The 22198-nt window shown below is 43.1% G+C and overlaps 1 protein-coding gene across 1 annotated transcript; it reads right to left on the bottom strand.

Annotated features, from left to right (window-relative positions):
- Nucleotides 1-2425: 2425 nt before the first annotated feature.
- Nucleotides 2426-15283, bottom strand: LOC311115090 (alpha-2-macroglobulin-like; the record flags this gene model as incomplete). The annotated part of the gene is made up of 35 exons (XM_084190299.1): nt 2426-2466; nt 2575-2680; nt 2859-2927; nt 3031-3121; nt 3278-3402; nt 3597-3812; nt 4064-4254; nt 4527-4689; nt 4970-5044; nt 5170-5326; nt 5496-5571; nt 6128-6304; nt 6423-6506; nt 6581-6632; nt 6724-6845; nt 6951-7077; nt 7152-7377; nt 7628-7778; nt 7959-8046; nt 8225-8377; nt 8773-8922; nt 9038-9183; nt 9261-9327; nt 9716-9949; nt 10428-10601; nt 10736-10845; nt 11335-11455; nt 11601-11751; nt 12440-12524; nt 12644-12809; nt 13046-13066; nt 13415-13467; nt 14253-14409; nt 14807-14987; nt 15198-15283. The coding sequence occupies 35 exons, from the start codon at nt 15281-15283 to the stop codon at nt 2426-2428; spliced, it is 4392 nt and encodes a 1463-aa protein (XP_084046425.1).
- Nucleotides 15284-22198: the final 6915 nt, after the last annotated feature.

Below are 22198 nucleotides of genomic sequence, written 5' to 3'. Positions count from 1 at the left end.
TCAATTAGCCTATCAGAAGCTTCTAAAGCCATGACATCATTTTCTGGGATTTTTCAAGCTGTTTAAAGGTACAGTCAACTTAGTGTATGTAAACTTCTGACCCACTGGAATTGTGATACAGTGAGTTATAAGTGAAATAATCTGTCTGTAAACAATTGTTGGAAAAATTACTTGTGTCATGCACAAAGTTGATGTCCTAACCGACTTGCCAAAACCATAGTTTGTTAACAAGAAATGTGTGGAGTGGTTGAGAAACGAGTTTTAATGACTCCAACCTAAGTGTATGTAAACTTCCGACTTCAACTGTATTTTCATATATTCTCAAACTGTAAAGAAACCAATAAATGTACTCCATAAAATGGTATTTTTCAAATACGTTTGTATATTGTCCTATACAATAATCGGCACTGAAATGTTTTGTTCCCAAACCAAATAGCGACCTGACAACACCACTGATGTAATCCTTTCAGATCAACCAGAATGCCTAGGATGTGTAGGGGCCAGAGGTCCATTTGGGATTAACAATGGGAGTGTACGACACCACATGTGATTGAGTATCCCCCAGGAGACTACAGGGGGGTTTGTTGACCACTGCATAACTGGATCCAACTGACTGTCGCAGTCCTAATCGGAGTTTGAGCTGTTGGATAGAATGCACTTGATATCATTCTACCCATAAGTGACCACTGAATTGGGTGTGATATGTATCCATTGATCTTTAATATACTCCAAAATATAAAACGCAACAATGATTTTACTTTTTAGGAACATATTTATGGTTTTCACGACTGGGTAGGGACGCAGCCATGGGTGGGCCTGGGAGGGCATAGGCCCACCCACTGGGGAGCCAGGCCCAGCCAATCAGAATGAGTTTTTCCCCACAAAAAGCCTTTATTACAGACAGAAATACTCCAGTCTCATCAGTTGTACAGGTGGCTGGTCTCAGACGATCCCGCAGGTGGAGTTCCTGGGCTGGCGTGGTTACACGTGGTCTGCGGTTGAGGCCGGTTGGCAAATTCTCTAAAATGACGTTAGACGCAGCTTATGGTAGAGAAATGAACATTCAATTCTGGTGGACATTCCTGCAGTCAGCATGACAATTGCGCGCTCCCTGAAAACTTGACATTGTGTTGCGTGACAAAACTGCACATTTTAGAGTGGCCTTATTGCCCCAAGCACATGGTGTACCTGTAATGATCATTCTCTTTAATCAGCTTCTTGATATGCCCCACCTGTCAGGTAGATCATCTTGGCAAAGGAGAAATGCTCACCAACAGGGGTGTAAACAAATGTGCACAAAATAAGAGAAGCTTTGTTTATGGAACATTTCTGGGAGCTTTTATTTTAGCTCATGAAACATGGGACCAACACTTTACATGTTGCGTTTATATTTTGGGTCACTATAGTTTATGAATTCCAAAGCAATGTCCAATAAAGAGGGCTTGATACATCTTCTCTGAACTAAAACAGAACATCTGGCAGTCTCACTGCTTTTCAAAGGTTTTCACATCTTCTCTGAACATCTGGCATTGTACTGGTCATGAGTCTCACTGCTTTTCAAAGGTTTTCACAGCACACTCTTGTTCATAATCCCAGTATGTTTGCATACATTACTTTCATATAGTTTAGTGAGTCGTGTCGTCAACAGGGCTCTATAGTACCCGTTGTGCGCGTCTGTCATGTCGATGGTTCTGTTCATCTAATTGATTTGTGAGGTATGTACGACCACACCTTTCCTGTGGTGTCCACACCATTAGGCTATCGTAATGGAGATTATAGACAGGACTCATTCCCTTGTAAGATTTGTTCATATAATTGTGGTATAATGTTTCCGAGCCCATTCCCTGATGAGGAATAAAAGAACCTTCACAACTACAGGGGTCCATGACAGACTGCAGAACAGAAAGTGAGAAACCAAAGCTGTGTACAAAATTGAGCAATAACATTTACACCTTTGTAGAGCTGGCAACCCTGCTTAACAGCAGCTCTCTGGAGGTATAGTTTGTTAACTGTCCCCAATGACATTCTGCTCTGTCCATGAGTTCCCAGTACCCCCTGTGGCAAGGCCAGGTTCCCTCCAGTAGTAGAACCACTGCCTTACAATATTCACCTCAGCACTCACTGCTTATCAGTGTGACAATCTTTAAAACAAACACTCCAGAAAAGGGTTATAATGAAAAACTTTATTTCCAGTTACATCATTTATTTACTTCAGCACTTGAAAGAGGTCTGAAGGGTTGCAGGTGTGACCTCAATGTCATCTTACATCTGCAGAAGAGCAAATAAATTAAATGTAACAGACCAGCAATTAGATTAAAGAATACAGGCTCCCAAATCATTTATACTACATGTATAGTTGAGTCAGCTAGAAAATTATTCATCACCAATTATTCTAGATTTAAAACAGCTCACCAGCTTGGAACTCCTACTTGCAAGGGAAGACATATTCTGTCTCAGCCTGGTCACCTGTAACCATAGTACATGTTAGTCTCAGTAAATGAACACAAGTTGACCAAAAATGTTAGTTAAACCATGGAAAAGGAGGTTTTGGGGCGGGTTAGTAAATCAACTTGCTTGGCTGGTAGTAGTCGTAGATCTTGACCACCGCTGGCTTTAGATTCTGTACTGGGAGCTCCTGTATGATGTCCAGGGTGATGGTAAAAGGAAATAGTGATGTTAACTGTTGGGAGAAAAACAAACATATTGGTCATTAAATGATCTAAGCAGAAGTTACATTTCAGCTTTGCTGACATGTCACCACAAGTACATCTATATATATTATTTTGAAATAACACCCATTATATTATTGCAGAGTGCTATGTGGACCATTTCAAACTGATGGGTGGTTTTCACCTCACCTCTGTCAAGTACGTTAACACATGGTCATCTTTGGTATCAACACGATCCACTTGACTTGAACCCCTCAGCTGTGAAGACAAGCCATTCATATTGCATGGACAAAAACAGTCCGTGTTAGAAAGGGTCACAGATGAGGCAAGACCTCCATGGATAAAGGTCACAAAAACTCACCCTCCCCAAAGAGTCTGGATCTGGGGAAAACCCAGAGAGCATTTTCAAATCCACTATAATCATATTGGTGGTCAGCTCCTTTCCATGATATCTGTGAAAACAAAGAGATTATTGATAAAGTTGGATTGGAAGGTCAATAACAATTCATTTGGGTCAAATCCATTCTGTAAGACACGCTCCAAAATAACACTGAACTGTCAACATTTAAAAGAATGCTGTGAAGACAAAACGGGTCCTTCATTCTTACTGAGACTGGAGTTTCAGCGTGACTCTGGGTCGCAAAGACTTGCTGTTGCAGTCTACCTCTGGAGTCACCTGGATACTGAGCGTTGTGCTTTTGGTAGGAGTAGGGATGTTGTAGTGGAGCGCCACCTGGGACAGAGAAGAGGAAGTCAGGGAAACCATCCTGTCCAAAAACAAACATTTTATAAGCTAGAATAAACACATATTTAATGAACTAAAAATCAAGCCAGAAGAAGCTTCTTATAGGTTTGACCTTCCCAATAATGTATATTAAAGCACATCTTCCGCCACAGGACTGGGAGGAGAGATGTGTATTCACTGACCTGCACTGAGGCACAAGCGCTGCCCTTCACTTCAATGCTGTACTTCCCTTCTGTGTCCTGCAGCGCCCTCTCCTGGTACAGAAGCTTGTTGTTTTGGTTCACATAGAAGAGGTACTGATGCCCACTGGGAGACTGTACTGTCACTGTGCTGGCTCCTCCTCTACTGAACACCCTGGTGGAGTAGAGAGCCAGGGCCTGGAGGGCCACCACCGTGTCCTAAACAGACCACAGGGAAAAATCACTTCAAAATTAAAGAGCCCATTTTACAGAAAGGGTTGATTTTTACATTGAACAGTTCCTAAAGTGACCATTTCCCAATTCCATGGCTCTGTATCAGTGGAAGTTAGCCTCACCAGGCTGGACATGAAGAGCACATGCCTGTGGTCTGATAGAAGTCAAAGTAATAATGTCTCTACTAGTGCACAGCACAGGGTGCCATTTCAGACCAATGTGTTTGGGAAGTCTACCTGTGTGGAGGAGAAGCCTCCGTAGGCGTTCTGCTGCCTCACCAGCCACCTGACGATGCGGGAAGCGTAGCCCAGGTCAGAGGTAGACAGAGGAGAGGCACTGAGGGACGCCAGTAGAACGTAGGCGCTGGTCTCCACCTCAAGGGATGGTGAGGTCTCTGAGGAGGACTGGGACCAGTGCAGGAGACCCCCTGAGGGCCGAGGAGAGCGCACAAGTCAGAATAAGGACTGCTTATTCAGCATAATACAAAGTTCTGACCTCCCCAATTCATTTTATGCCCAAAACAACTGACAGTCAGTTCAAAGTGTATTTTTGTTCTTAAAAACACTTTTACTGGCCGTTTGATTGGGCCTATCTGGAGTGCTAGACGGGCCGAGGGTTTGCACTTTTAGGAGTAATCCATTGTCCAGGCAAGCTCAATCAAGGCAGCACTAACAGATCTTGGACCAGGATATAGCTCACCCTCTTGTAATGAGATGGTGTTGAGGTGCTGCAGAAGCTGGGCCCGTGTCTCCATGTCCCCTGCCAGGGCGAAGGTGTAGGCCAGCAGAGCAGTAGTGTAGGTGTTGGACAAATCACTGGTCGAGTTCTTCAGGCAAGACAAGCTGCGGTCCACAACAGGATGCTGGAGCACAGAATAACAGCAGCACATTGAGACACTTCATAGTAGCATATTGAGTCTAATATCAATAGTAGCAGAACTATACCATTCAGATGTGTTCATGGTACAGCCCATTCTTTGTCATTTCATAGGCTACTTTCAAAGAAATAACAATTCCCCTGTAACTCACTACATTGTATAATCTGTAAGATGTATACAGACTTCATACAGGAAGCTAAATTAGTAGCCTGTAACAATGTTGCTGGAGTGAGAATCAATGTTTATATGGAGTGAGGTTACTTACCGACACTGACATGTCGAGCTCCAGCATTGAAGCAGTGACGTAAGCAGTCAGTGTGACTTCATCCGTCACGCCACCCTATAAAACAATGTCAAAATACTAACTGTATCTAGCCTGATACAATTGTTGAAATCAAACTTTATGACTGGTCTGCCGAAACAGACTACGTCTAACATCGTTCAGTTTATTAGCAATATAAATACCTTCATTCTGTTGTTAAAGAGTTTCCCCAAAATTCTGAAACAGCCATGTTTGCCTTGTTGACTTTCCAACCAAGTCTTGGATTGCTCCATTTTTGCCGGGTCAATATAGATGAAAGACCGTGCTTTGCCAAAGGATCTCAAGACAAAAGCAGTCAGCCTGAAGAAAGAACTTGATTTAAAAGCAGTCATAATATCCACATAAGATGGTCATAAAAGTGACTTAGAGCTTCACATTACATAGCCATGGTCTCCCTGCCAGAGACGATGCCATTTGATTGGCCACTACTTCATTGAAACAGACAGTTGTTTACAAGCCAAGTACTCACCAAGTATTCCCCAAGCCTTGTCCAAACGTGCTGTATGCACCGTCAGCAGTCTTGTAGTTCAGCTGCCTTTGGTAACCTGTCGGTGGGTTTTTAGAGTGAACAGTGACCAAGTGGTTTTTATAGTCACTGGGTTTGTGCCCCAAATGGCTCTCCATATCAGGGCTCTTCAACCCTGTTCCTAGAGAGATACCCTCCTGTAGGTTTTCACTCCAACCCAAGTTGTAATTAACCCCATTCAACTCATCAACCAGCTAATTATTTAAAAAAGGTCAGTTAGAGTAGGGTTGAGGGAAGCCTTACAGGACAGTATCTCTCCAGGAACAGGGTTGAGTCCTGCCCTATATAGTGAACTACTTGAGACAGGAAAATAGTGCACTATGTAAGCAATAGGCTGCCATTTGGGACAGAGTGTCAATATTCTACGATCAAATGATTTCAGTGAGAAACCATGTGGAAGTCCCTCCATGTGTTGGGTCAGTGATGTCATCTGTACTGTAGCTCCATCATTTACATGACAACAGGGTCCTAGTCATTAGGGCACACTGGAGAAACCTCTTACTGGACAAATCCAGCCCTGTTTCAGTAAGTTTGTCTATAATAAATATTAGCCAGATTCAAAGGGACACTCCTACCACTAGTGAGGAACTTGGTGGCCTTGTCTAGGATGGCTGGGGTGAGCTGCCCTGTGTTCCTCAGGTACTCCAGGATGTAGATATTGGGGGAGAGGAGGGCCATATTCTGCTCTCCACACCCATACGGCATCTGCAACAGTCCATCCAGGTTGTTGAGGGCCCGACCCAGGATGTCCCCTACAGAGAAACAAGGGACTTCTGTAAGACGGTCCTCTTCAGCAAACAGCAGCATTATCACCGCAGAAGGGTTGTCTTCCCACCACTACACCTCTAAACAAACCATAGTTTATTTTACCCAGAACGGTGAGGGAAATTCTATCAGATCCATCCACCACATTCTGGGGGAGTTGCAGTTCCACCTCCTCTGTCAGAGCTTCTCCTGTGGACACAAAGATGATAAGATGAATGGCGAAGAGCACGTCGAACAACCGTGAACATTCATTCATTACTGACCAGTTGGACACAGCAACCAGTTGTAGGTGTCGGTCTTCTCTGTTCCCTCAGCCTGGAGGACAGGAGAGGGATTCTTTTCAGAGGCAGTTACACTAGACAATCTGTGCAACCTAACAGTTAGTTCCCAGCAGCAAACTACATACCGTCACCAGCAGGCTCCGTGTGACTGTGTCAACGCGTCCTCTCTCCGGTACGTTCACAATCTCATGGTCACACGCAGTGTGGGAATGGACAGCCGCTGCACTAACGGACACGTTCAAAACCCCTACACACATTGGCAGACACAGGTTACACAACATCCAACACAGTGACAGTACACAACTCAGGTTGACATCCATTCTGCTGTTTGAACAGTTGACTGGAGACTTACCCAGGACAGAGGGTGCCATTGTCCAACTGAAGGTCTTTCGTCCATTGGCACACAAGCATGAGGAGTAGTGGACGTCATTCAAGGGTGTGAGAGTGTAGTCTGAGGAGAGAGCCGGAGTCACAGAAACCTGCCGAAGAGGAACACTTTGTAAGATAACATGGTCTGACAAAAACAAAATACGATCCTGGTGCAGTGCCGTACCATGACGCACTTGGAGAGGTAGTTGAACACAGTGGCCTTCAGCTCAAAGTGCTCTCCCCGGATGACTGAGTAGGGCAGGGTGAGCTCCAGGAAAAACGGCTGGAAGACCGTCAGCTCCACCAGAGGAGCCAGACCAAAGCCACTGGGGGCCAGGCAGAAGACCTCAGTCTCCCAGGTGGTGATGGTGTCTGGGACTGTCAGGGGGACGTCTGCTGATCCAGACTCCCTGGAATACAGAGGTTAGAGTTTAAACAGAAAGTCACCAACAGAGAGTGGAGTAGGACTGTACCAATTATTTGAACACCGTTTCGAATGCATTTAAGCTTTATCTAACCAGGGAGACCCATTGAGGTAAAAGGAGCTCTTTCCTAAGAGAAACCTGGCCTACTCTGTACTACAGTTTAAAGAGGTTCAGGTTCCTAATCTAGCTAAGAGGGTTTTCACCCAAGGCTAGCCTCACTGTGCAGAGCACTTACCCAACTTCCACAAGATCCCAAATCCATGTCTCAGGGAAGAATGTACGGACCGTCTGTATGGGTGGCGGAGGTGTTGGGGCAACTCCACCAGCTGTAGCCATTTCAAGTTTAGGACCCGCTGATCCAGGCCCGGCCATAAGTCTGTAAGCTACTAACACAAATCATGCACATTATTCTCAAGTTAAAATGGACTGAATGCTTTGCTCAACAGTGAGCGCATGCAGCGTTCTGACCACTTTAACCAGGCTGTGTTAGAACAAAAGTAATCCATTTCCCATGATTCATTGAAGACTTCTAGCAATGAGAATAAGGGTTGGTTAGGACATCTCACCATAGGAGCGATAGTACTGGTTCCCCTGGTAACTGAGGCAGGAAGGTATTCTTATATCCAGATTAGTCGCCAGCTTCAGTCCCAGTGCCTAGAAAATGCCATCAAATTATTTAAAAAGTTGTATTTGTCACTGTACATGTGTTTTAGCCTCAGGCTATTTTAGCAATGTAACCTGTAAGTTGAACACATCGTAACGGTATGGTGGCTGATTCTTCCCAGAGCAATAAAGAGGCTTCAAAAGTTGAGAACAGGGCAGAAGTATTTACCTGAAAAACTGCATAAGGATCATTTGTCTCCGCAGACGTTCCATCTGGGTAAGGCATTATGGATCTCCTTGGTCTTACACGGAAACATGCTACTGAATCTTCAAGCTCGTAGGGAATATAGGTTGTCTCCTTGACTGGTAACAAATCAAATATCTGGAATGGGACAATATGGGAAGGAGTGAAATGACATTCTTGGGGACCAAACAGAACAGACTGAAACAGGGAGGGACTACTTGACTAAGAAGAACCTCCATTTTGTTTCCCATTGCCAAACGTCTAGAAAATTGTCCTGATGAACACAACCCAGAATATTACCTCATTATGTAACAATAGTGAGGTGATTTCCAGTCAATAGAAAGAGGGCCTCAAGCCAGAGAATGAGTCCCATTACCTTCGATAAAAGCACACCAAATGACCAACAGTGAACAGACCCATTCCATGTCTGCTGTGGTCAATGGTTCTTCCCCTGAGGCTGGTTGTATTCCCAGCACCACCAAAACAGTCGCTATGGTGGTAGGACTGTTGTTCACGTCAGTGAGCTCTGTTACCTTATCAGCATCCAGCCTCTTCCCTGGCTCCATGATGCCAACACTCTGGTCCACAGCGCTGAGGCCACAGAGGGAACCGGGCTGGGCAGAGAGATGCAGGGTGTTCTCCTCCCCTGGGACCGCATTGGAGGGGGAGAACTCCACCAACACCTGGCATACACATTATACACTTTTACTGCAGGTATGATACAGTATCTATGTGCATGGAAATAATTGACACTTCATACCCAACATAAAATGAGAACAATGTTTGTGCTGTGCACACCTTGTTCCTGAAGCATTTCTCAGTGGGGAAGTTCATGCTGTGGGCGATGACAGTCTCACTGGGTAGCATACTGTACACCAGGAGCTGAACCACCGGCGCCATCTCTGGAACCACTGCCAACTTCAAGGTGACTTCACCCTCAGCTACTGCAACGCAAGAGCAGGTCACACTGCCATCAAGCGCCTTCCAGAACGTTCAGAATCACTTAATGAACCTCACTCACCAGGACTGTCCTGCTGCACAGTAACGTTCTTGTGTCCATGCTGAACTATCACCCCTCTGGATAAGGCCTGGAGAGAAAGGGGGAAACAGTGGTCATCAACTCAGAAAGGAGATGATGCAACCTGGACTCAAGGGGTAGACGTGGTAAACAAATCCAGGACACAGCAATTAGTATGATGTTATGTGGATGTCCATCCATTTCGTATAGGTTACGAGATGTATGATATGTTACGAAGTCCAATTTGGTGTGGCTTATGTTATCGAGGTGGCTAATACTAAGGTTTAGGCTGGATGATTAGGAGTTTGTGTTGTATAGGAACATCCTTTTGAAAAGTGCGAGGCTTGGGCAATGTCTGAAATGATCCTGGTCAAAAGTAGTGCAACTAGGAAATATGGTTCCATTTGGGAGCCACCCTGGGTTTGGAAGTTGTCAACTAGTTCCTGGGTTCTACTCACCAGGTAGAGGACATCCACAGAGCCCTTTGGGACGGTCTCCCCTACGATGGCATAGTGGATGGTGATTGACACTTCCTCCCCACATGCCAGTGGTTTCTCCATCTTCTGAATAGCCAGGGAGCTGGAGGGTTTACTGTCAGGGGCAGCGGGCTGGATCAGGGAGAGGACGTGACGCCCTCTGTTGAAATAGGGGACCCTGTATCCTCGGTACTCCACTTGTGGGGTGTCACTTACCTGTAAAGGAACAAGAGGAGTCTAAAGGACCAATCCTAAATCAACCCCTAGACCCGATGTTCTACATACAGTGGTGATATGAGGGGAGGACAGATGTAAGCAATATGGTAACAGATCCACCTTACCCTCTGATAGGCTTGGTGGAAGTTCCACCATGCTAACATTACCAATTCAATCTTCTCAGATCCCCACAAGACCATGATAGGCCTTAGGGTAGCGTTTCCCCCAACTCTGTCCTGGGGACCCCAAGCGGTGCACATTTTGTTTTTTGCCCTAGCACTACACAGCTAATTCTAATTAATCAAATCTTGTTAAAGAGTCCGTTATTTGAAATCAGCCGTGTAGTGCTATGGCAAAATTCAAAACATGCACCCCTTGGGGTCCCCAGGACAGTTAGGTAAACGCTGGCGTAGGATCAAGGGCTGAGTTGGTCTTGAGCATAAAGAGGCTGTCAAAACCTAGAAGGAATCATACTTACTATGAGGTTAATATTCTCTTTGGGCATACTGGTTGTGTTTAGGGAGAACCTGGCAATACCACGACTGTCCGTGGTTAGGTTCTGTAGTTGTAGATATGAGGACCAGCCCTTCTCCTCCAACAGGTAGACTAACATGTCAGAGATGGGTGTGTGGTTGAAGTGAACAGCATATATCTGAGGAAAAGGGGAGAGTTGTATGAATGAAGTGACGCTACATGTCATTAACTAACACATACTGGTAGTTCAGCAAGCAGGGCAAAGAACAAATGGCGTCCACAATGCAACAGAAACACTGTATTTGGACTTACCTTGCCCTCAATAATTGATCCATGCTCATAGATTTGGGGCGTGTCGACAAATGAGAGTTCTCCAATCACATAGGAGAGCGCTATGCGTTTTTCCTCTGACCGTGTAATACCTGTCAAAGGAAAATAAATAATAGGATGGTATATTTCACAATTACCAGAGCCAACACAATGCACAATGGCAGTTCAAAACGCAGAAACTGAATGTCAGTACAGCAGGATATTATAAACAGACGACAATAAAACAGCATTCTATAAAACAACGCTGTAGCACCAAAGGTCAAACAGCTCATTCTTGCCAATCTTCATGATCTAACGCAGAGTTCCTCCAACTCCGTCCCGGGTCCCCCGTGGGTGCAGGTTTAGGTTTTTTGCCATAGCACTACAGCTGATTCAAATAATCAAAGCGTCATGATGAGTTGGTTATTTGAGTCAGCTGTGTAGTGCTAGGGCAAAAACCAAAACGTGCACCCAGGGTGGGCCCCAGGACAGAGTTTGGGAAACCCTGATCTAATGAAACATGCACTAGTTAATTCATGTCATTTACTCAATAAAACACATCATTTGACAGCAATGTTACCAATGATTGTGATAATACTAACCTGTCCCCTCCTCCTGTACTTCTGCATGGAAACTAAACACGTCTCCCAGCAATTTCTCTCCTAAATTCTTTGTGAAAATTGCCATGTTGAAGACATAGGACGCACAGCCAGTTAGGTCCATCTGGGAACAGCAAGCAGAACCAAACACACTGAGAACAGATTTAAATTAATTCAATCAAACATTAAGATCCAAGTTAAATAAATTCAAATGTAATATGTTGGTATAAACAGTCCTACTAATGATCGTTTTATGACAGCATACAGACCTCTATTGACTCTTTGTGGCAGGGAGGTGTGTAATCAGGAACTCCTTGTGGATGTTTCTCATCAATTGTTATCGGTATCACTACATTGTCCCCCAAGAGTCGGCACAACTTTAACCCTGCTTTACCAGGTACAGGCTGTCCATACGTGTACCTGATTTCAATTCATAGGACAAAATAATCAAACAATTTCCTACGTCGACAATCACCATATTAAAAACCGAATACGAGACAAAGGTTTGTGCATACCTGTAGGCTTAAGTCAAGTGTTCAACAAATCTGGACCCACATTCATAAAGACTCTCAGAAAGGGATCAGTTTGAACTTTAGGATCATAATGAACAAGGTCACATGTCATGGGGGGGACCGGATCCTAGAGCAGCAATCCCAATCTGGGATGCGTTATGAATACAGAACCAGCTGTTCATGTAAATGCCACTGTAGCAAACGTTTGAAGTGTCAGGGATTAATAGCAGCAGTTCAGGACATTGAGCAGTAGCATTGTAGGTCTTCAATTAGCATGTGTCATTAGTGAAGACCTGGGTTCAAGTAGCTTACATGCATATTGAAGTATTTGTATTTTAAATCATTATTAATATAATATTATTTTCAAATACATGCCAATACTTTCCAAGTGTTTATCCAAATACCTTCAATTACTTTTATTTTCAAAGAAAGAATAACCAAATACTTAAAATCTTTCACATTTCAAAGTATTACAATTACTTATTAGAACCCAGGTCTGCATTAGCACAATGCGATTATTAGATCATTCCATTTAGTGGAGTTACACATCACCTTGTAACTACAGTGCATTGAAATCTCCGTTAGCGTTTACTCACTTGGCACACACTTCCACTTCATACTCTTCTTGAACAATGCTGATCTCGTCGGTGAGGTTCATTTTGATCTCAAACTTTGGCAGAACTACAGATAAAAGAACAGCAGTCAACTCTAGAATGTTCCAGGATTGTGATGCATTGATTCAACTGCCAGAGCCATAACATTACCTAGCATGACAGGTAAAAGAAAAAAGCTCAACCTACCATACTTTTCTACCTTGAAGTTCTGGTATATTTTGTCTTGACCAATCCACACTACAATGGCATAGGATCCTACAGGTGCTTCAGAGTTCAGGGGGTGAGAAAGCTGCAAAATGTTGCCACTGGATGTAGTGTTGAGCCACTGTCCAATCCTGTTCTGATTTACATCCTGTTGGTTCATAGAACAAGATAACAGTATACAGGAGTCAGCTCTTTTCATGACATTTCCATCTGCAACATTGGCCTACTGAAGGGGGCCCAGAACACACACAAAGCTGATTGGAAGTATTTAGCTAACTTCTACAGTAGGTGGAAATTAATGACGCCCTAGCTAGCGGGTGGAGTCCTAATGTTGCAGTATTTACAGTGACAGTCATCATAAAGTTAGACTTGTAAGGGTCTTACCTCAAGTTCCACAATGTTGTACTGTGAAGGGCAAAGACAAGAGATGGTTCATGGTTCATGAATAACTCCAAAACATCAGAGGAGCATAACGGTCTACAACTATAGGAACTAGACAGGTGATTGGCTTAGTGGGACTAATGTCAATTTAGTACATGAATTCAGTCTCAGGAAAAGATGATCCCATACATTCCAATCTGACCTATATGAATGGAAACCCCATGTCCTGACTGGTTGATTGCTGTACCTTGTGTTACATAATACTTGATTGCTATGCCCATCAGTTGTGATACTTCTGTATCCGTATTTTGGTTTGAAATAGTAGACACCGATCTGAAGGACTGTTTTCAATATTACATTTGCAACACTCACCAGCTGATTGACAGGGCTAAAATTGGTATCCAAGGTGACGACTCTAAAATGCACTGTAAAAAGCCGAAGACAAGAAAATGAGAATTTTAGAAGCATCATGTCGGACAACTGAAAATTCCAAGGTTTCCAGAAATCCTGGTTGGAGGATTCCCATCCTGATTCCAGGAATCTTTCACCCGGCATTTCTGGAAAACCAGGGAAACTGGTGAAGTAAGCAGAACTTGTCACAGCTACTCTGGATAATATTTTACACTGTTGGTACTAAGGCCCCAATTCAATCAATTGCAGATGAAGGAAAACTGCACTGCGAGTTCTGAATATATTTACACTATCCAATTATGTCCATGAGAGGAACATCTCGTAACATGTGGCATGTCGGTTCAAACTCCGTTCCAGTGTACATATCCTGAGTGACCCCACAGTGGGTTTTTTCCTGTATCTGCACCCCATTCCTGAATGAAGCTTTTCAGGCGTCCGTTTCCCTCTCCAATGTTCATAAGCCACGCATGACTTGTTAGAACAGAGTGGACAGGACCAGGCCCCAAATCAGACTGGGGGAAGATCATTAACAATGATGTGTTCTTTTCTACACAGAAGATCATACAACTATTGCCTGATGATCTTCTGAAGTTCCCAATACCTTCCAATCACTTCAAACCATACTTCCTTCAGATTGTAATATACTGTCATAGCCCCAAATAAAGAAAGGGAACATGGTGGGGTCATGGAAAGTTGATATCAAAATGGGGTCTGGGGCCCAAAATGTTTTGGAACTCCAATCACCTAATTGTCCTGTTTCTTAGCAACCAGACTAAAGGTGTACTGGCTCTAACATCACCTGTTTGTCCTGGGTTGTAGATTGGTTTGTCCGTTTGGATGAATGTCATGGGGCGGTAGGGTTTGATCATGACCTTCCTCTCCTCTGTTGATAGAAACGTGTCACCTCGAACCTCCACCTTGAAGTTTTGCACTTTGTCACTCTTCACATGAGGGGCCTGTCAGGGAGGAAGAGCGCAACACTGGTGAACTAATGGACCAACAACATAGGACATTAAGATGTGGTGCCATGTGGCCCAGTTGGTAAGAGAGTGCCACTAGCAACTTCAAGGTAGAGCGTTTAGCTCCTGCAGGGATCACATTATGCACTCCCCTTATTGGAAGTTGCTTTGGAGAAGTGTCATATATCAATTGTCTAGATAGTATATAGTAGCATTCAATCAAAACCTGGTACAAATTTGAGCCTGAATCCCAGAAAAGTTCTGGTAGGCCACCACATTGATATTTCCCATAAAATAAGCTGGCGTTGCACCAAGAAACTAAGAGATTCAAAGCTGAGAAGTCCAGTCCACTCTTATTGGAATGGTTGTGGATGTCCACCAGTGCTGGGCTGACCTGAAACTGGAAGCAGCGATGAAACTCTTGGTCAGAACTCTTGTGGAGAAGTATTTTGTTCTGCCCGTCGACCATCAGAGATATGGTCATGACCAGGGTCTCGTTGGGCTGCAGAAGGCTGGCACAAAGCTTGGCCTCTGAGCCTGCCTGGATCACTGCAGGAATGGCTACCATATAAACCCTACAGAGAACACAGGAAAATCAGTACCTAATGAGATGATACCTCTAAACACAAACCTAGGTGAAAAATACTGTGGAGATAAAGATCTGCAGAAAAGGTCAACGAAAAATTGCTCTAAATCTGCTCCAACAGAGAGAGAGTGTTAAACCAAGACGAGAGACTTAAGTGTGATAACTAATTTCTAACTTCTGTGACTGCAGATTTACTTACGGTCCTGCAGTTTCTTGACAGACACAAATCCAGTGAATGCAGGCAAAGAGTATCCATCTCCAAACCTGAAGCCCAGGAAGAACCATGACTAAAGAAGACAAATAAACCAAGTCAGTTATGACTCTGTATTCCTACTGGGAAGACCTCCCTACTGCACTGCCTAGAGGTTGTCTAGCTGGGATACAGATTGTCAATTGACTTTAACTATAAGGTAAAGAGAATTAGGTTAAGGTTAGGAAATTGGTTAGCTAATAAAATAAAAATCTACCAGGGGAGGTGGTACTTAACATCTGAAATTATTTCCTGGGGGATGCAAACCATCCATTCCTTATCAGAACTGTCCATCCACTGATATACAGGCAGAAGCATCCCCAAACAGGCACCAACCTGGTCTCAGAGCCTTTTGTATTATTCTGTATGTAAACCCGAGACTCTCCATTAAGTATGTTACATTTCGTATGGTATGTATTACATTTGTGGATGTCAGTCATCCATTTCGTATGGTATGTCACAAATTACAAGTCGTACGATATGTTACAAACTTGCCTAATGTACAACATCTTACAAATTCCAATTTGTTGTGGCCAACGTCAGCTAGATAATGTTAGCTAAGCATTAGGGGTTAAGGTTAGACAAGAAGCTAAGCATGTCCAAAGTAGCTAAACAGTAGTAGTAGTTGAAGTTGCTTATTAACCAAAATGTTAAAGTCGTCAGCGTTATACACCCACCCCAAACATTAACTATTTTGGTTTTGGCTTAAGTAACGGTCGGTCTTATGTAACAGTACCAAACATAACATACTACATTTCAATGTCCCGGACTTACATTTACTATGTTACATCTAGTCCATGAGACCAGGCTGTAGACACAGGTCGGTAAAAAAGGCTCAATTGCATTTAGGTTATTGTTTTACTTATATATCGGTCTAGAAACTGGGCGCCAAACACAGATTGCAGATGTTTGTCTAGCGTGCACATACATAAGCAATTCTGTTGCTAAACCCTTTTGGATTGCATTTGGTATAGCCTGTAAAAGACCAGATGCAAGTAGAAATGTTAGGCACTAACTTCTTAAAAGTTAATCGCCGACCTGTTGTTATAGGTATAAGATTGGGCAACAAATTGCCATAACACCCGTGGCCTAGGCATACTCACCACCGCGGATTGTTTGTGGACTCAGTAGAAAGGAAGTACAGACTGTCGGTCACGTCCCTATAAATATCCTTAGTTCCGGACTTTTTTCTAATTACTAAACGCTCGCACCTGCTGGATATTCAGGGAGTTAGATTAGACTGAACGCCCATTTCAAATGCCGGATCATATTGTCAACAAGGCAGCATGGTGCATATTTCATGAACATAGGCCTACAGCATGTTTTTCCATAAAATGTTTGAATTTTCAAACACTTGGAAGGCAGCTGAAGCACATATGGTGATTTTATCAAGACCAAACACTTAGGCCTATGCATATGAAAACTCAGAATCCTAAATCATTACTCTGCATGCTTGACCAAGATCACTTTGTTTTGAGTCAATTTCATCTGCTTTTAAAGGGGTACCTGGCTCATGCCCCAGAGGCATCCCGGCCACTTTTCAGCCAAGGCAAACTCCTCCCACCGGGGTAATGTGGGCAAGATAATTTAATACCCTCCCATCACGCCATTAAACTCTGTAGCGATTTTAAAGTCACCATTGGCCTCATGGTAAAATCCCTGAGCAGTTTCCTTCCTCTCCGGCAACTGAGTTGGGAAGGACGCCTGTGTCTTTGTAGTGAATGGGTGTATTAACACATCATCCAAAGTGCAATGAATAACTTCACCATGTTGAAAGGGATATTCAGTGTCTGCTTTTTTATTTTTACCCATCTACCTACTCATCTGCCCTTCTTTGTGAGGCATTGGAAAACCTCCCTAGTTTTTGTGTTTGAATCTGTGTTTGAAATTCACTGCTCGACTGAGGACCTTACAGATAATTGTGGGGTACAGAGATGAGGTAGTGCAACTTCTTACATTTACATTTTAGTCATTTAGCAGACGCTCTTATCCAGAGCGACTTACAGTAGCAAGTGCATACATTTTCATTTGTACTGGTCCCCCATGGGAATCGAATCCACATCCCTGGCATTGCAAGTGCAATGCTCTACCAACTGAGCCGGACGGGTATATATAATCATGAGCCTTAAAAATACTTGACATTTTGCAAGCCAATATGCCTTAACCTTATGCACAGCTTTTTCAAAAACATTCTATAGCTCTACATGCAGTATACTGTAAGAAATACTATAGGACTGTTACATTTTACTCCAGCTATTTAACCATCACCAGAATAGCCTTCTGTTAAATCAAGTACTGATTTTCTATAAGTCAACTACAATGTGTGTACTTCACAATGTCTCTTCAAATAAATAATCTCGTGATACCTGTCAGAATTAAATGAATGGGTGGACGGGATAAGTCTCCATCTCAGGAGTGGATTGAGTGTTGCTCCAGAGGTTGTAGTGCATCAGCACTTGTAGCTTGTGAGGAAGTGGTTCAGTGGGTTTGTTGCATAACCAGTGCTTGCTAGAATTGTCAATGAGACATGAAATCCATATCATTTATCTCTCAGCTCCTCGCTGATGACCATAGCCAGTCTTCACGTTTTCTACCTAAAAAGATGGAAGACCTTGTTAAGCACATTTTTACTCCTGAACTAATTTAGGCTTGCCATAACAAAGAGGTTGAATACTTATTGACAAGACATTTCAGCTTTTTATAAATAAATAACAATTCTAGCCAGTGATTAAAAAAACTACTCTATTTAATCCATTTTAAATTCAGGCTGTAACACAACATGTGGAAAAAGTCAACGGGTGTGAAAACTTTCTGAAGGCACAGACACTCTTACTGCACCATGTCTTCCTTTGAACATGAGTATGAAAAAAACCTTGACATGCCTTCTCAACTATCATGTGAATTTTCATCTCTAATTCACCCTAAGCTTGAATCATTACCAGAGGTTGTAAGGCTCTGGTTTTAATCATCAATGATTCAAGGTCCACAACTCACAAGTCTTATCTGTATTTTTATTCATGGCGAGAGCTCTCGGGCCAAAGACACAAACATACTGTTTTTATACCCCTTGACAAACAAAGGCACTATGCTCCTCCCACCTTTCTTAAACAGTTCCCGCCTTCCCCCTTGAATGGTTAGTAACGCCCCTTCTGTTAGTGGGTTGACACTACATGATAATTCTAACATTTATACTGTGTTTGGGGTGAAATTCTTTAGTCATTATTCTTAAAATCCAAATTAATCTAACAATCCACCCCTTTGACTAAATATTCCCACATTCAGGATAAATGTATTTTACAAGCATGATTAATCTCAGAGATCACATCAGAACTAATAAACATTTCATCCAATTGCGGTCTTTCAGGGTCCAAATCCTCGTCATCCACCAAGCCTGGAGGATCGTTTTTCACATTCCCCTGGTCAGAGTCTGGAGTCAGTCCATCTCTCATCATTGTTTAGATACTGCATTTCACCAACGCCTGACTCACCAATCCTCGGACACAGGGAACAAGACAACAACCACATAATACAAGAATACCCATACAAACACTGACCGCTCCTAAAATGGTGGCTGCTAGGGTTTTCCATTTACCAAATATTTCATCAAACCATCTATCCACAATGTACTAACTTCTGAGTTCAGTTCATCCTTCACTTAGTGCAGTTAATTCTGTAAGAGCTCTGGTGACTGTCCCATCCATTGTGGTGTTGTTAGGGATAAATATGCAACAATGGCTTATCTTTCTATAGACACCGGCCCTTTCTGCCTGATCTAGAACCAACCTCTACTAAGTTATGAGCGGGATGGCGGATAATCGCTCAGAGATCCCCTTTACTGCATCTCTAGTCTGGTCAATAAATCGTTGTTGGTCGTAATAGATATAATTTATCCAATCCATATTTTTGTTTATTGTCACCCACCAGAAAAATGTTGTAGTAAAACTCTCCCATATTTGATTCATAGCTTTGTATTCGTCTGGAACACCCCTGGGGATGCCTATACCATCTATCCAAATTGGGCTATTTCCTTCCTGATTTATATTTCTTTTTCTCCTAATTATTCTTCCTGTCACTGGTCTTTGATGACCAATTCTTACAGGTTGGACCAACAATACTGGTGCACAAGTACCCACCCATCCCTCTGGTAATGTCTGCCGAATGCTCCCTTTGTTAGTGCATGCCCACCACACATCAGTCAGAGGGATGGTTAGGCTCCTAATTTTTTTTCCTCCCTTCCTTATCTAAATCAGTCACATTAATTATCTCCTTACAGCCATCAAAATCACCCAAGTTACGGGTGCCATTTCTATGTATGTAACACTGGTATTCGCCAGGAGTTAAAGTGAATCTAGGTGGGCTGGCCCAGTATGTCAATTTTGCCAGCCCAATCCCTGTGCAATTTGGCTCTTTTTGATTGGACCACAGGTATAATACACAGTGAAACATTGCCTTTGGCATTGGGGCGGTCAACATTGTCGGTCGCCCAATGGAGCATGCATAACAATTGGTCTCCCCCAAGGCCCTAGCGGTGTATTTCATCCACTTTAACCAGAGATTCTCATCAGGGACCCCCTCCACTTCCCCATTGTTCCATTCCTGGAGGAGAAAATCTTTCATTGTGGACGGGTTAGTCAAATTGACTCCGTCATCCCTTGACTGATTTACTCGGTCTATTGTCATTAATGGATTAATGCCAGTACCTGCTCCCTCTATCTCTTTTGACTCCATTAAATATAATCTTAGACAAGTATCCCGTCCGTATACGTCCGCGCAAGCCCAGTAAGTTATTTTCATGTCCTCTTTAGTGACCTTTACTATCGTTACTACCATCTCCGTGGGGATGTCGTTATACCTTCTTATCCTCCATCTGGACGTCCAGCCCCCCCCCGTCTCATATCTCCTTCCCCCAGTATGTCTAAATACCTGAGCCCAGGAACAATCCGCTGAGGGGGCTGAACATAAATACAACGGGATCTTATAATCCCATGTTGCTTGCTTATCCGCTCTGATAAGATCCCTAATTATAATTTTGAATCTTACGCCCCACCCTTCTCTGACTCCTATTTTGTAGATCACTCGCCCTTGATGGTCAGTATGTCGGGTCGCTTTCCCTTTATTTCTTAATAATGGTAAGGCCATAGCGTAATTGGTGCGAGGTGGTGGTGGATTTTGACCTACCACGACTATTGCCGAGACTATGATGCAGCTCAGGGTCACCCATATTCTCAAAAAAAAACAACCCTCTCCTGTCTTGAGTCCTTCTGCTCGGTACCACCCCATACTCACACCCTAGGAACACACTACAGTGATGATAGGTCTGGGTAGGAGATCTTCGTTGACAGAGATGACCCCCGCACCCTGTGGCGCAGTTCCGCTCGTCAACTCTGCATGTGCTAAGCGGTGCTTGTATGTGGTCCTACCTTCTTGCAGTGGGTAACATGGACCCAGGTTCCTCTCTCTGCTATTCTAATGGCCAAGGTGGTTACCAACATAACCTGATAGGGCCCTTCCCAACAGGCCTGCTTCCAGTTTTCCTTCTAGTGACTGGATGCTCACCAGTCACCTGGTTAGATAGTGGGTCACCTTCTCCTTTAGTTCACCTGTGGGGCACAAAACCTCTGACATACGGGTGTGGTTAATAAACTATCTTCACACATGTTCAGATTAATGTAACAATTTCTGACTGCATTCTCTTTTTAGACTATCTAAAAAATGTTTTTTTTTAAAGTATTTTGTCCTCTCCTTCGTATATTATCTAATACAATTAGCCTCTTCCCCCCTCTTGACACATAGTTCTGCTTATGTGTCAATTTTTTCCACCTTCCTAAACATTCCCTTAGGTTATTTATCAACCAATTGCCATGCCTTTCATTTTTGATATTCTTTTTTGCTTCTTTATTGCTCCTCCCACTTAATTTGTCTTTATGGCGGCTAAATTCGACTTTCATTCAGTTCAGAATCAATTAGTAATCCAATTAAACAATCTCTTATCTTGTAAAAACACTTATGTTTAGTTCAACCTCTGTTCTACCCCGGCTCTCCCGGGCTTGACCTGAAGACTGATTGTTGGACATGACAAGTCTATTTTTTAAGTCACCTAAGTCTTCTGTCTAGCAACAAAGAATAAAAATCTCTATGTTCATGATTAACCCAGTTATATCTAATAGCCCACCAAAAAAACTTCATCATCTCTAAATCACTACCAATGTCATATCCCTCGTTACTCTCTACCATTTGGATAACATCCCTGATGTATGTATGCCTCCTTAGAGTTCCAAATTACTTTACCATGGGCTACCATTGCCTTCTCATAGATAAGATCACTTAATTTACCCGTATGCAGTACATAATGGAGTACGCAAACTTTACAGCACTTTATCATTATTAATAAGCTCATCATTTGTTTTTTGTTTTAACGGTTTTGGCGCTTCAAATATAGCAGTTTTCCTGGATGAGTTTAACATTCGCCCCTCCTGTGTTATAGTGTCCTAGGTAAATGACCTCTACCAAAGTTGAAGTTTCTTTTTGCTCACTTTGTGTCCCTGTTCTGCCAGGAAAGTTAACAATTGGATTGTATCCCTCTTACATCCTTCCTGGATGGGATTAGCCAATAGAATATCATCTACATAAACTAACATTTGCGTCCTTCCCTATGTTCAAACTTTCCCAAATTCCTAGTTATAGCCTGGTCTAAGATTGTAAGACTTTCCGAGTAGCCTTGAGGCATCCTAGCCTAAGTCCATTTCCTTCCCTGAAAAGTAAAGCCAAACCACCCCTGACTATCCGGATGAACTTGGATACTAAAGAAAGCATTAGCTAAATCTATCACTGTAAAATAGGAGTTCTCTGGTTTCAATTGGTTCAGCAATGTATTTCAGCAATGATATTTCTATTAACCCCCTGCAAGTCCATGACCATCCTCCAGTCGGCGCTAGGTGCCTCCTTTCTAA

The sequence above is a fragment of the Coregonus lavaretus genome (genome assembly GCF_964263955.1).
Source record: "Coregonus lavaretus genome assembly, contig: HAP1_SCAFFOLD_326, whole genome shotgun sequence".
NCBI lineage: Eukaryota > Metazoa > Chordata > Actinopteri > Salmoniformes > Salmonidae > Coregonus > Coregonus lavaretus.
Note: the sequence above shows the minus strand (reverse complement) of the source record. Positions and strands in the feature narration are given on the sequence as shown.